Raw genomic sequence first — 12,187 nt, forward strand, 5'->3', positions numbered from 1 at the left:
CGAAGTAATAGAGTGATATAAAGAAAAAAGTTATCAGTGATAGGAGGCTAATGAATGGAATGAAGAAGCAATTACAGGGAGGTATGGGAGCCTAGGAATGGGGAGCACTTGGTGCAGAAGAACCAGCAAGGATGCCTAGCAGATGCAGAGAAGGGCATGTTAAGAAAGGCTTCCCAGAGGGCAGATGAGTAGATGGTGAGAGTAAAAATGGGGGCCAAGTCCTGAAAGAGCCACCAGCCACACTGTAGCTGTGGTGACTCTTTAGCCTGGTGTTTAAGGATCCTTTGTGTTTCAGTCCTGGTGGATGAAAAAAGATTTATGTCCTGCATTATGTCAATTTGTACCCCCTGCTCTGAAGACAGGGGGCTATTTAAGCTCCCTAAATGTTCCATGCTGACTATTCCTTCTGTAGTTCTACCCTCTTATTCTTGTTGGCCAAAGAGACAAGACTCTCTTTTTTTTCGGGAGGCCCTCTATTTCACGCTCTGTCCTGGCTTTCACAACTCAACACAAAGTATTTCTAAAAACAACTTGACTTCTTTCCTCTGTTTTCCAGAGAAAATTCACACTTTCCCAGACATTAGCAAGTCTAAACTAAATAGCAGTATTTTAGAGATGAAAATCCCTACATTCTCATCACATTAACTCTCTATGCAACATGCACCCACTGTAACATATAGAACTCCTTGGGGGGGGGGGGGCATCTGTGACTCACCAAATTTTTCTTCCTTGTTTTAAGGGTAAAAGGTTTGCAATTACTCTGAATATTCAGGGCCAAATATTAAGTTTAAATTTAATTTAATCTGTAATGTAGGGAATATTAATAGAATTGAGACCAAATAAGTAGAAAATAATTGATTTTAATTGTAAATATGTCTCTAATATTAGTATGGAAGTATCTTCAGGTTATTAAATAGTTTTTTCCTTTTTGCCACTATAAATAACACAACTTCATTGGTATTCTGGATGAGCAGTACTGATATGATTGCAGACAGTTGAACTACACATATATAACAAAAATTGAACTAATAAACATCTTTTCCATAATTTACTGGTCACAATTATACCCTGATGTTAAACCAAGTCAAAAGTAGCAGTATAGAAGCAATACAGAAAATAGAAATTAAAGTATTACTTTATTATTGCAGAAATTCATAAAATTAACATAAAAATAAATTCACAATCAAAATACATCATTATTGAAATACACATTGACTTTTGTTATCTAATGTAGTTGCTTTACATTTTTATGGCTATAAAGACATCAAATTTAAAAAGTAAAATTCAAAAATATTCAAATAACAAAAATTCCAAGATATCATTTTGACTTTTAAGATTTCTCATCTAACCAAACATTTAGGCAATTGAAGTTAATGCTAATGATCTAGGTAATGTTTTAAAAATAGGTAAGACTATATAACTCACAGATGTGTTGGGTATTCTTATTAACATTTCCATTTTGACAAGCTAATAGAAACCAATAAAATTGATCAGATAAAACAACCTGTTAACTATAATCTCATATTTTAATGTAGTTAGTTAATTTTATGTGCATTTATATTCATCATAAAAACAAAATGAAATTTTGATTAACATCTTTTGTCTCCAAGGGAAACTTTAATTCTCTACTAGTGCATTTAATAGAGTATTTTCTTAAGAAAAAAATAAATCTATGATCCTCATGTCATATACCTCACATTTTATAATTAATACATTAAATTCATCTTAATATTTTCCTTATTAATGATGGTTGTAGCATTCCATTGACTGGCTACAGAGACTTGCTTTAAAGAAAGTGGCTGTTAATGATCTGTGACTCAATGAATGATGACTCCTCCAGGTATTTGGATTGGTGGAGAATCTCTTGTTTGACTTGATATTCTGTAGAGTCTATGTAAAAGCAAAAGCAAAAGTCAATAGTATGCTAGTATAAGTATTTTACAAATATACTTGTTTTGGTTGAAGTCTGTGCTTAAAATGGGGAAAAATAAGTTTCCAAATGTAAAGTCCCAGTTACAAAATATTCTAATGTGTTTCTAAGGACTATCATATATTTAACTGTAATATCCATATTGTCATTTTTCTTCTTATTCTTCTCTCTCTAGTTTTATTTTTTTCCTCCTGTTTATACCACTGAGCTACATCCCAAGTCTCCTTTTTATTTTACTTTGAGACAGGGTCTCACTAAGTTGCTCAAATCAGCCTCAAATTTGTGATCTTCTTGCCTCAACCTTTCAAATCTTTGGGATTACAGGTATGTACCATTGGACCTGCCAGGGATAGGCCTTCCTATGCAGGCAAAGAAAGAGGTGAAGTCACAGTTAATTCATTGGGAATTATGTATAGCTTACATGTGATTTATCTGTGGTACAATATCATCAGTAAAAACTCACAGGCCCATGTGGCTAGGGTGAACTTTATACTTTACCTATGTGGCTAAGAAGTAAAGATCAGTGACCCTTAACACAGGAGCTCTGTTGGGACAGAAAACTGTTTCTCCGAAACAATAGATTTGTCATTGAATGTCTAAGCAAGTAGAGTAGCTGAGCAATGTTCTCAAATATTTCAAACCAAATAAAGTGTAATAAATTCCAAATGGTACTTTTCTCCCTTAGAAATAGGCCTTAATTACTTGGCCTTTAAACTGTATGTTAGAACCCATATAATAGCTTCTCATAGAAATAAAACTTTTAAGGTCTTGGAAAAAAGCAGATTATTTGGTACTGCTTTTGGTAAACAACATATTAAACACTTAGCAGGATTGAATCCAATAAGTAGATATACTTTCTTTAGCTGCATTGCATTTAAAAATAAATAAATTGAAATGTCTTTCAGCAGAACATATACTCTTCTGTACTTCACCCTCTGCTATTGTTACACACTCCCCTGCTTCTGTCTTCCCTTGTCTTTTCCTGGGTGTCAAGGCCTGTTCATCTGGGATTTCTCAGGTTGTTTCTGAGGAGCAATATGTGTATGTGCATTGTGCAGGTGACTGAGCCAGTCTGTGTGAATGTCAGATGTCAAGATATCAGAGAAATAGCCAATAGTTTGTTTCCTGTCTATGTCCAATCTTAATGATATAGTTTATGTGTATATAAGTATATTTACAGATGTATGTAAATGCACTCTCTGTTTCATTAGCATTTATGATACTCCAATTATACATATACACATGCATAAAGTAAAAGCAAATGAAAATGATTGATATTTAAATATGAAGTTATATTTTAATGGAAGGTAAACTAGTGCATATCATCTTGTATCTATTTGTCAAAACTAAATAAGTTAAATGTTTTAAATCCCCTAAATTCAGAAGTCTAGAGTTTGATTGAGTCTCTAGCCTTAAAAGTCTCAGACTTGATGGAGCATTACAATACTCTAGTCATGAATGCTCTCAAGGAAAATGATTTGGAAAGAATCAACTAATGTTAGGTAATGACTATGTCTTTCTATGGGTATGCTGTGAGGCCTCATCATCTTAGGTAAATAAAAACTTTTTGAGATACACAATAGGTTAGTTATTTGAGTTCACTGATTCTACATATAATTTGAATAAAAATATAACAAAATTTCATTTGTATTTTGCACAAAAACCAAGAGGAAATACTGATAACAGTTTAATTGGAAGCAACATGCAATGCATATGTGCTTGTAAAATGCAGTGTAAGAAAATCCCCAATGATCACATTTCCCTTACATTTGAAGACCATGAGTAATGTTTCCATGGACCTATCTCACATAAAAGTTGATTTAGCATGTCTTAACAGAGAAGCTTTCATTCTCAGGGCCTGTGTAAGCTCACCCATTGTGAAATGTGCTTTAACACAGCTAAATGATTCCCTCCAGCCCTTCCCTTCTGAGTTATGTTCAGTTACCTCAACTTGAGCATAACCAAGAGAAGGATTCCACAGGTGACTGTCATGCACATCACAGCATAGATGACTTGCCCTAGGAATAAAAGACTTTAAAGATCACTGGAGTTTTACAGGGGATAAATAATAAAAGTATTATAGGGGACATATTTTTTTAACTGACCATTGAAGGAGGAATGAAATCCAGTTAGAGTAATTTCCTTGGCATGTTTTCGTTTATACAATGCAATGCCCTTGAAATTAGACAGCATTGGGTAATCTGAAAGAAAATGACAAAAGTGAGATTCAAGTTTTTAAATATGGTGTATTTGTCCCCTTGATTATAATTTGCTTAATATTAAAATTAAAAGGCAACAATTTATTTCAATGATGCTATTTTAATAAATTTGATAATTTGCATGTAATCAGGAACACCTTAACTTTTAAGTTTGTTCCCTCCTCCTTTTAGTCAGATAATTTCTTTATAGAAACTTTTTCAAAACAAGATTAGTTAAAAATGATTATATTTTATTACTCATTGTACCCAAGACAGTAACTTAATGCTATCCATTGGGATATTGAGAAAGATTTCTTCTTTATAAAAGTGATTGTTTTAATGTGCTTTTAAGAATGTCTTATTTCACTAAGATCCACAAATGAGTACACATAAAGGAGAGTCCTTAAACTAAATGCCCACTTGTTCCTCTGCTCAGACACTATAATACCTGCCTTTGTTTATCTATGATGTTCTGTTTCCCTTTGACCCAGGCTTACACCACACCCCACTCTGGCCTGTGAGACCTTCAGTCCACTGTTGAGACACCCTGAGAGGATACTTTAAGTCACTCTGAGGCCCCAGTCTTCTTGGGGCCTTTTCCTAGTCCCTGTGAAATATGCTCCCACTGTTTTCTAGTAAGCTTACAACTCTAGAGAGCATGCTTCCTAGGAGCCAGGTTTTAAAAAGAAATCATTCTCTGTGGGATATGTTCTTTTCTTTGTTTTTTCCTCTTTAAAGACAAGAAGATATCATCTTAAAAATGAATGGATATATTTTAGCTGGGTTTTTTTTTTTTTTTTGATCACTTCAAAAAAAAATCACCCCAACTTTTGACTCAACACAACACACATACAAATATAGAATATAACCAATAGCCCAATAATCAATTTCTTCAATGATGATAATTCAGTTCAATTGGAGGCATTTAGAAAGAAAAAAGAGAATAGAAAGAAAAGGAAAGGAAAGTGAGGGAAAACCTCCAATACAGAGAGGCTTTGGTGTTCTCTGATCTAGAGGTTATATAGGACCTGGAAATAGGAGTAGACAGTTGTTTACAGAAATGAGTTAAATAGTGAGGTCTTACATCCAATGAAAACTAGTGACAAAGGTTCTGAGTAGGGACAGAGATGAGAAAAAATATTATCAAAGTTTCCACCCAAATCTCTCTCCCCTCGATTGCTGCTGTTCAGAATCCCTTGAAACCCAGAGGTTGAGCTCTATGTTAGGAATAATCAGTTAACAGATAGGTTGGAATTTCAGTATAAAATTTCCAGAGTGGGTTGAGGAGAAGCAATACAAGAACTAGAAAAGTACTGATTGGTTCTTAGAAAGCTCATTCTTGGGCTGCGGAGGTAGCTCAGCAGTCTCTCTCTCTCTCTCTCTCTCTCTCTCTCTCTCTCTCTCTCTCTCTCCATATATATATATATATATATATATATATATATATATATATACATACATACACACAGGCTCTGGATTTAAATTTTGATATCAAATTAAAAAATGTTCACCTCAAAAATTTTTAGCCTTCAAGTTGCACATTAGCTCATCATACTTAAAAAATTTATTGAAAACTGAAAAATCAAACTTTTCAAAATATATATGTATTAGGGGTATGATTTTAGATTTTTTTTTAATACACCCATGTTTACAAGACAAATTTTGTTATTCACTATAAGATTGGAATGGAAAAACTGACCAATTCAAATAATATTTTTATAATAATGTTCTTTTTTTGTAAGAATTTAATAAAGTTGAACATATAGATTTTTAGTGAAATGAATGATTAGAATAAAATATATTTAAAATATTATATTTATATCAATTGAAAATATGATGAATAAATATTTTGATTTCTTCATAAATTATATGATTTTTGTAAAGTTTTAGGCAGACACATGGCATATATGTATGTATATATATATATATATATATATATATATATATATATATATATATATAAAATATATTGACTATTCAAACAATATTATGATGTTTATGAAATTCTGTCCCTAAGTACATTTGGTCTGAGTAGTATCATAATTTGACTTACCTTAACGTCAGAAAAAAAGCATTCTTTTTGACAAATTAGGCCATTGTTTAGATATATAACTTCTTAAAGTAACTGTTAACCATTCACCTAGCAAATATTAGGAAGAATTGGCTCATTCACTAAATTTCACTCACATGGAACTCATTAACAAAGTCATAATAGATCAATGACAGAAGTGCTAGCTAATGATCCCAGTGAAAATCTGAACGTGTCTAGCAATCGCCCCACAATCTTAAATATTACACCCTGGGAGGATACCAAATATCAGTTAGAGAGATTAATATTGCTGAGGGTTTCTTGGCTACTGAAGCCCATTGGAGATTCTTGCCTACCTCTCATAAATAGTGAGGTTTACAGTGTTTTATAACCATGAAATTAAAGTCAGCAGAGTTGATTACCAACCTCAGTCCCACACCATCTGCTATATTTATAGATAAACACTGTCAGTGACTTGTTTATCTTAACTTATACCCAAGAGGAATTACATACTATTATGCACTGTAATATAAAATCCCTATACATTTGATGGGAAATCAAGATTAATTTCAACCTTGCATTAGGAACAAATTTAAGTAGTATTCTCCCCCCTAAATGAGTTGGAGAAATGCAATCAATTCTATCTTTTTTTTCTTTCAAAATCCTTGTTTAATGGTGACTGAGAACTTCAGAGGCTTAAAATTCTGCTTTCTTTAGTTTTTATAGAATGATAAATGCATTGTAAAAGGTGTGTAGATCAGATACAAAGCAATGGTTTAAAAATAAATGCCAGTATATTTGAAATAAAATCATTTAAGAAATTAAACATACTTCAAACTGCAAATTTGTAAGCTTTCATTTCATTTTAATTAAGTCATAACTTAGAAGAGTCAACTTGGGGGGAAACTGCCTATGTCTATAATGAACTTAATGAAGAAAATATATCTCCAAAATGGAGCAGTAATTTTTATATCATAAATGTACTAAGAGAGCTAGTTAGTAATAAAGACAACTGTAAGATAATGATGGGAATAATTTGCTCTATATTTTATAACTTTTACAACTTCATGTTTTATATGTGGAGGTTCTTAATGTACAAATATTTTTTTAATGAACAAACATATAAATGACAGTACCATTGATTGTCCAGATAGATTTCTGATATCTTAATTTGAAATAGAAAATTCACTAATGACCACCTTTTTTGAGAAGTGCAAGATTTATCCGGCTGGCTTATATAGTTATTTTCATAGACTGTTTGAGAATAGGGAAAACATGGAAAAAACTTAAATATGCATTTCAGAAAGTCTCAAAACATTATTTGGAATGATGATATGATCAAAAAAGTTTTTTAAGTTATTGAGTTTTTAAATGGAGAAAATGTATATAATTTTACTATGTCTTTCCTGTACAAACTAGCAAATCTGCAGGAGAAAGGAGAAATGTGTTGTGGAAACTTTTTATTCAGCAACCTTCTTGAGAATAGATAATGTATCTAACTTACAATAACAGAATTAAGCTATTACAATGCTGTGCTCAAGCAATTATCTAATGGTTAAAAAAGCATCTATTCTCAACTTTCACACTTGAAATAACATATCTACTGCTGTATAATGTTTAGTTTGTTATAGTTTGAATTAACATTAGTTAAATGTCTTCACATAAATTATATATGTTTCATCATTCATTTCTTAAAATGTAAATTCATCGTCCCTGCTGCAAAGAATAGCAGCAATAACCAATAAAAATTGGTTAAGTGATTATATGGCCAGGAGATTGATTCCACCCATCAAATCTCTTTACTGATGGGCAAAGAGTAAGTATGTTGGGCACTGGATTAGGGATATCTAAGAAAAGTGAAGAAAGTCAATAATTTTTTGAGCCTAGTTTTTGCATTGCAAAACAAGACTAATGATATTTATGTTTGCAAGATTTTTTTAGAAAATTAAACTATTATGGGGCTGGGATTGTGGCTCAGAGGGGCTGGGATTGTGGCTCAGTGGTAGAGTGTTTGCCTAACATGCATGAGGCACTGGGTTCAATCCTCAGCACCACATATAGTCCACCTATAACTAAAAAATAAATATTTGAAAAAACTATTATTAGGTTAACAGAGTTCTGGGGGACCATTATGAGAAATAATGCACAACTGTAATAAGAATGGAAGGGGAAAACCGAAGAAAGGATTCCTTTGCTGGTTCTTTTTTCTCCTTCTCTTTCTCATTCCTCGTCTTCTTTCCTTTCTTCTTTCTTTCTTATCTTTCTTCAACAACTATTGTAAAAATTACTGTTGACAGATACTGGAGATTAAGAGGTGACCTACCCACAGCTGCTTTCTCATTATCAAATACACCAAGTTTGCTGCCTTTGCTTTTACTGCCGAAGATGACCTTGAAGATGATGTCTCGGGGACTTTCCTATTTCCTCTATTCCCTCCCACTTATCAGTAATACATTTTCTAGCCATTTTGAGAGAATCCCACACCACTCCATTAAATTATCAATATAAAAATGAACTTTTAAAACCATATTCATAACAGCACAATTCACGACAACCAAACTATGGAAACAGCCAACAGTCCATCAATGGATGAATAGATATATGTAGTATATATACACAATGGAGTTTTTTGCCATAAAGAAAAATGAAATTATGTCATTTGCAGAAATATGGATGGAACTTGAGACTATTATATTAAGATAAGTAAACCAAACTCAGAAGGCCAAGGTTCATGTTTTCTCTCATATAGGGAAATTAGAGAGGAAAAAGAAAAAGAAAGATGGGGGAAGGGGGTCTCATGAAAATGGAAAGGAGATCAGTAGAGTAGAGGACAGGAACTTGCAGGGAGGGAGGAGGAGAGGGAAAAGAAAAATACTGATGAGTGATATTGACCAAAATTTATTGTTATATTGTGTGCATGTGTGGATATGCAACAACAAATCCCACTATTATATACAACTATAATGCATCAATAAGGATATTAAAAAACAACTATGGCTTGTGATTATCTTTCTTTAGCCAGAATGTTTGAAAGAACTGTCTATTACATCTTTCTCCCTTCTTCGCCCCAATTTACTGAGCAACATTTCCAAACAAATTTTTACCCACACTCATCCTCTGAAATGATTCTGTAAATGTCACCTAAAGCCATCTTAGCCATTTCAATTTATTTTTCCTTATAGATTTCTGCTAGTCCCGATTTCTAAATACTGGGGTGTTTAGAAATTTAGTCCTGGTTCTTCTCTGCAATAAAAAAATCTAATAATTTTCCAATGACTTTAAGCAAAATACAGATTTATATCCAGCTTCATTCTTGATATTTTTGCTTGTATATCAGAGCTATATCAAATTTAACAAGTCACAATCTGAATTTCGATTTTGCTTGTACCCAAATAAATTTCTCTAATTATATTTTTTCATCTCAGTAAATAATACAACAGAACCATATAATTCAAATAATCTAGACATCATTCTTGATTTTCCCCTTTCTCTCAGTCACATGCCCTAGTAGCCAATTAGTTCCATTAATTATATTTTTATGTGTATAAGAATATGAAAAGTGTGTGTGTGAGTGTGTGTGTGTGTGTGTGTGTGTGTGTGTGTGTGTGTGTGTATGGAGAGAGAGAGAGAGAGAGAGAGAGAGAGAGAGAGAGAGACGCTGTGCTGGGTATAAAACTAGGGGTAGGGGCATGGCATATGCTAGATCTAAATGTAAGTCTTAATTCTGTTCTTCTTCATTGCCATCTTCACTGAACTAGCTAAAGTCATCATCATATATCATTAAAATTGCCTCAATAAATATTCCTAATAATCTTAATTTATCTTTCTGCCTTTCTTTCTCTAATCAACAGCATTCAAAATTATTCAAATCCAAATCAAATAGTGTACCTTTCCTAATTAAATCTTTAAATGGCTTTTCATTGAAACTAAATGTAAATCTAAGAACTCTGCCATTTTTAGAAGGTCCTACATAATATAAGACTGACTGACCTCTCCAGTGTTCTCTTCTTTGGATATTTTATTCCAGACAATAGAAGCCTGGACACTAAGTCCTCTCTCTTGCAGGAGCACATGACATCTGCTCTTGCCTCATTCTAGAGTAGACTTCTGTCTTTCTTCAAGTGTGCACCTGAAGATCACTTCCTTGGAAAGGTCCTCCCAGATTATTTTCTGAAGTAGGACCCTCTGTTGTGTATTTCAGAAATCTGATTTGGGAAGGACACAGTAAATTCAAAGCTTTTTAGAAAAGTCAGAGTTTTCCAAACTGTTGAACATGAAATAATATTTCTCTATTATAGTTTTATGTGCTATGCAAATTAAAGATGGAAAATTTGTGTAAGACAATTTATGTGCTCTTTTTTGTTGCATTTTCTAGATTTTTAATATAACAGATTGGACTATACCTAAATCTCTTTTCTCCAGGGGATATATTTGGAAATCCATGAAAAATAATCTTGGAAAATATGAGTAATACATACAAATCACATGCCTGGTAGACAAGCAGTATATATTTGGGGCAGATATAAGATGCTTACTGAGTATTCTTTTTCTACCTAGTCAGTGGAAAACCAGAGAACACCACACTGACAATATCTGTGTCCAATATAAACGCTAATTTATAATCCTTGCATTTATTAAGCACTTGGCACCATAATTTCTCTTGTTCTTTCTTCGTGGGAGCTAAGAAAATCTTTCCCCTGTGGTTTGGAAGATGCTTTACCTCCCAAATGCTACTCTTATTGTCCCTTAGAGAGGTTGGTATGATAGAACATTAATTTCACTTTTGCTGCCAGTTAATCTGCCATTCTTCAATTTCTCAGTACAGTCTCATGGGATATGAAGAGTTTAGAATCTGCTGTATACTTAGGAGACCCATTTTAGGAGAACCAGAAGGAGTTCATGGATCATTTATTTTTGGTCACCTATCAATGTCCACAGAAGCATGCTACAGAAACCATCATATTTGGACCTGAGCAAAGACTGCCTAGCTAAGTAATTACTTCCTATTTCAAAGGTAGCAGCATGATAATCAACATGGGGATATAGTCACAGGATGATCCATGACTCTGCTGTCATGAAGCTTTCAGTCTAGTTCCCAGTATGAGGAGTAATGTGAATTAAGTGAGGGGAATCAGCAAGAGACAACCAGGAGAAAAGTGCACATTGTGTGGTTGGTAGGAAATAAGACTGATTTGTTCTAAGTGTCCTTGGAAGATGAAGAGTTTAGAGAAGAATAAAAATAGGAGTAATGAAGAGCAATGGCTGCTTCTGCACATAGAAATAGCAGAACAAGGCAGGATTTGACAGTCTAGCTATGCTTTATAGGATGGTTTAGTTGGTGAGATCTAACTGTGATGCTATAGCAGAAAGTTAGGCATGAGAAGATAAAAATACAATAGGTAGTAAAGTCAGGGAAGAGAGCAGATAAAGCATAAAGATATACTTAAAACAAAAGTAATTTTGTTGACCAGCAAAATGATGCAGAACATAGTAGAAAAAATTAAAAATCAAATATGGACTAAAACCTGGCTGTGTCTCATTCTAGCTCAATCATTTTAAGCCAGTTACTGAGGCTCTGCACCCTTATTTAAATGAGACAATATCTAACTAACACAGAACATATTGTTAAAAATCAATGAGAGGAATCTTCAAATCACAGTGCCTTCTACAGACATTCTCTCTGCAGATATTCTTTATAAAATCTTTCTAACACAATGGATAAAGAAAATATGGTGTGGGCTGAGATTTTGGCTCAGTAGTAAAGTGCTCACCTAGCATGTGAGATGCCCTGGGTTCCATCCTCAGCACCTTATAAAAATTAATTAATTATTAATTAAAGCTAAAAAGAGAGAGAGAAAAAAAATGTGGTACATATAAAAAACAGAATATTACTCAGCCTTAAGCAGAATGAAATTATGGCATTTGCTGGTAAATGGATGAAGCTGGAAAATATCACACTAAGCAAAATAAGCCAATCCCAAAAAACCAAAGGCTGAATATATGGCTCTAATATATGGATGCTAATTCACA

General features: G+C 33.2%; 1 protein-coding gene across 1 annotated transcript in view; it reads right to left on the reverse strand.

The window, feature by feature from the left end:
• Positions 1-1,817: 1,817 nt before the first annotated feature.
• The window catches only part of Gfral (GDNF family receptor alpha like), a 58,509-nt gene continuing 48,139 nt past the window's right edge, over positions 1,818-12,187 (reverse strand). The window contains exons 7-9 of the mRNA XM_071613807.1: positions 4,036-4,131; positions 3,876-3,948; positions 1,818-1,881 (exon numbers count right to left, since the gene is read on the reverse strand). Coding sequence (XP_071469908.1) covers positions 1,818-1,881; positions 3,876-3,948; positions 4,036-4,131 — 233 coding nt within the window. The remainder of the gene's footprint in view (positions 1,882-3,875; positions 3,949-4,035; positions 4,132-12,187) is intronic.

The sequence above is a fragment of the Marmota flaviventris genome, chromosome 6, assembly GCF_047511675.1.
Source record: "Marmota flaviventris isolate mMarFla1 chromosome 6, mMarFla1.hap1, whole genome shotgun sequence".
In the NCBI taxonomy this organism is placed as follows: domain Eukaryota; kingdom Metazoa; phylum Chordata; class Mammalia; order Rodentia; family Sciuridae; genus Marmota; species Marmota flaviventris.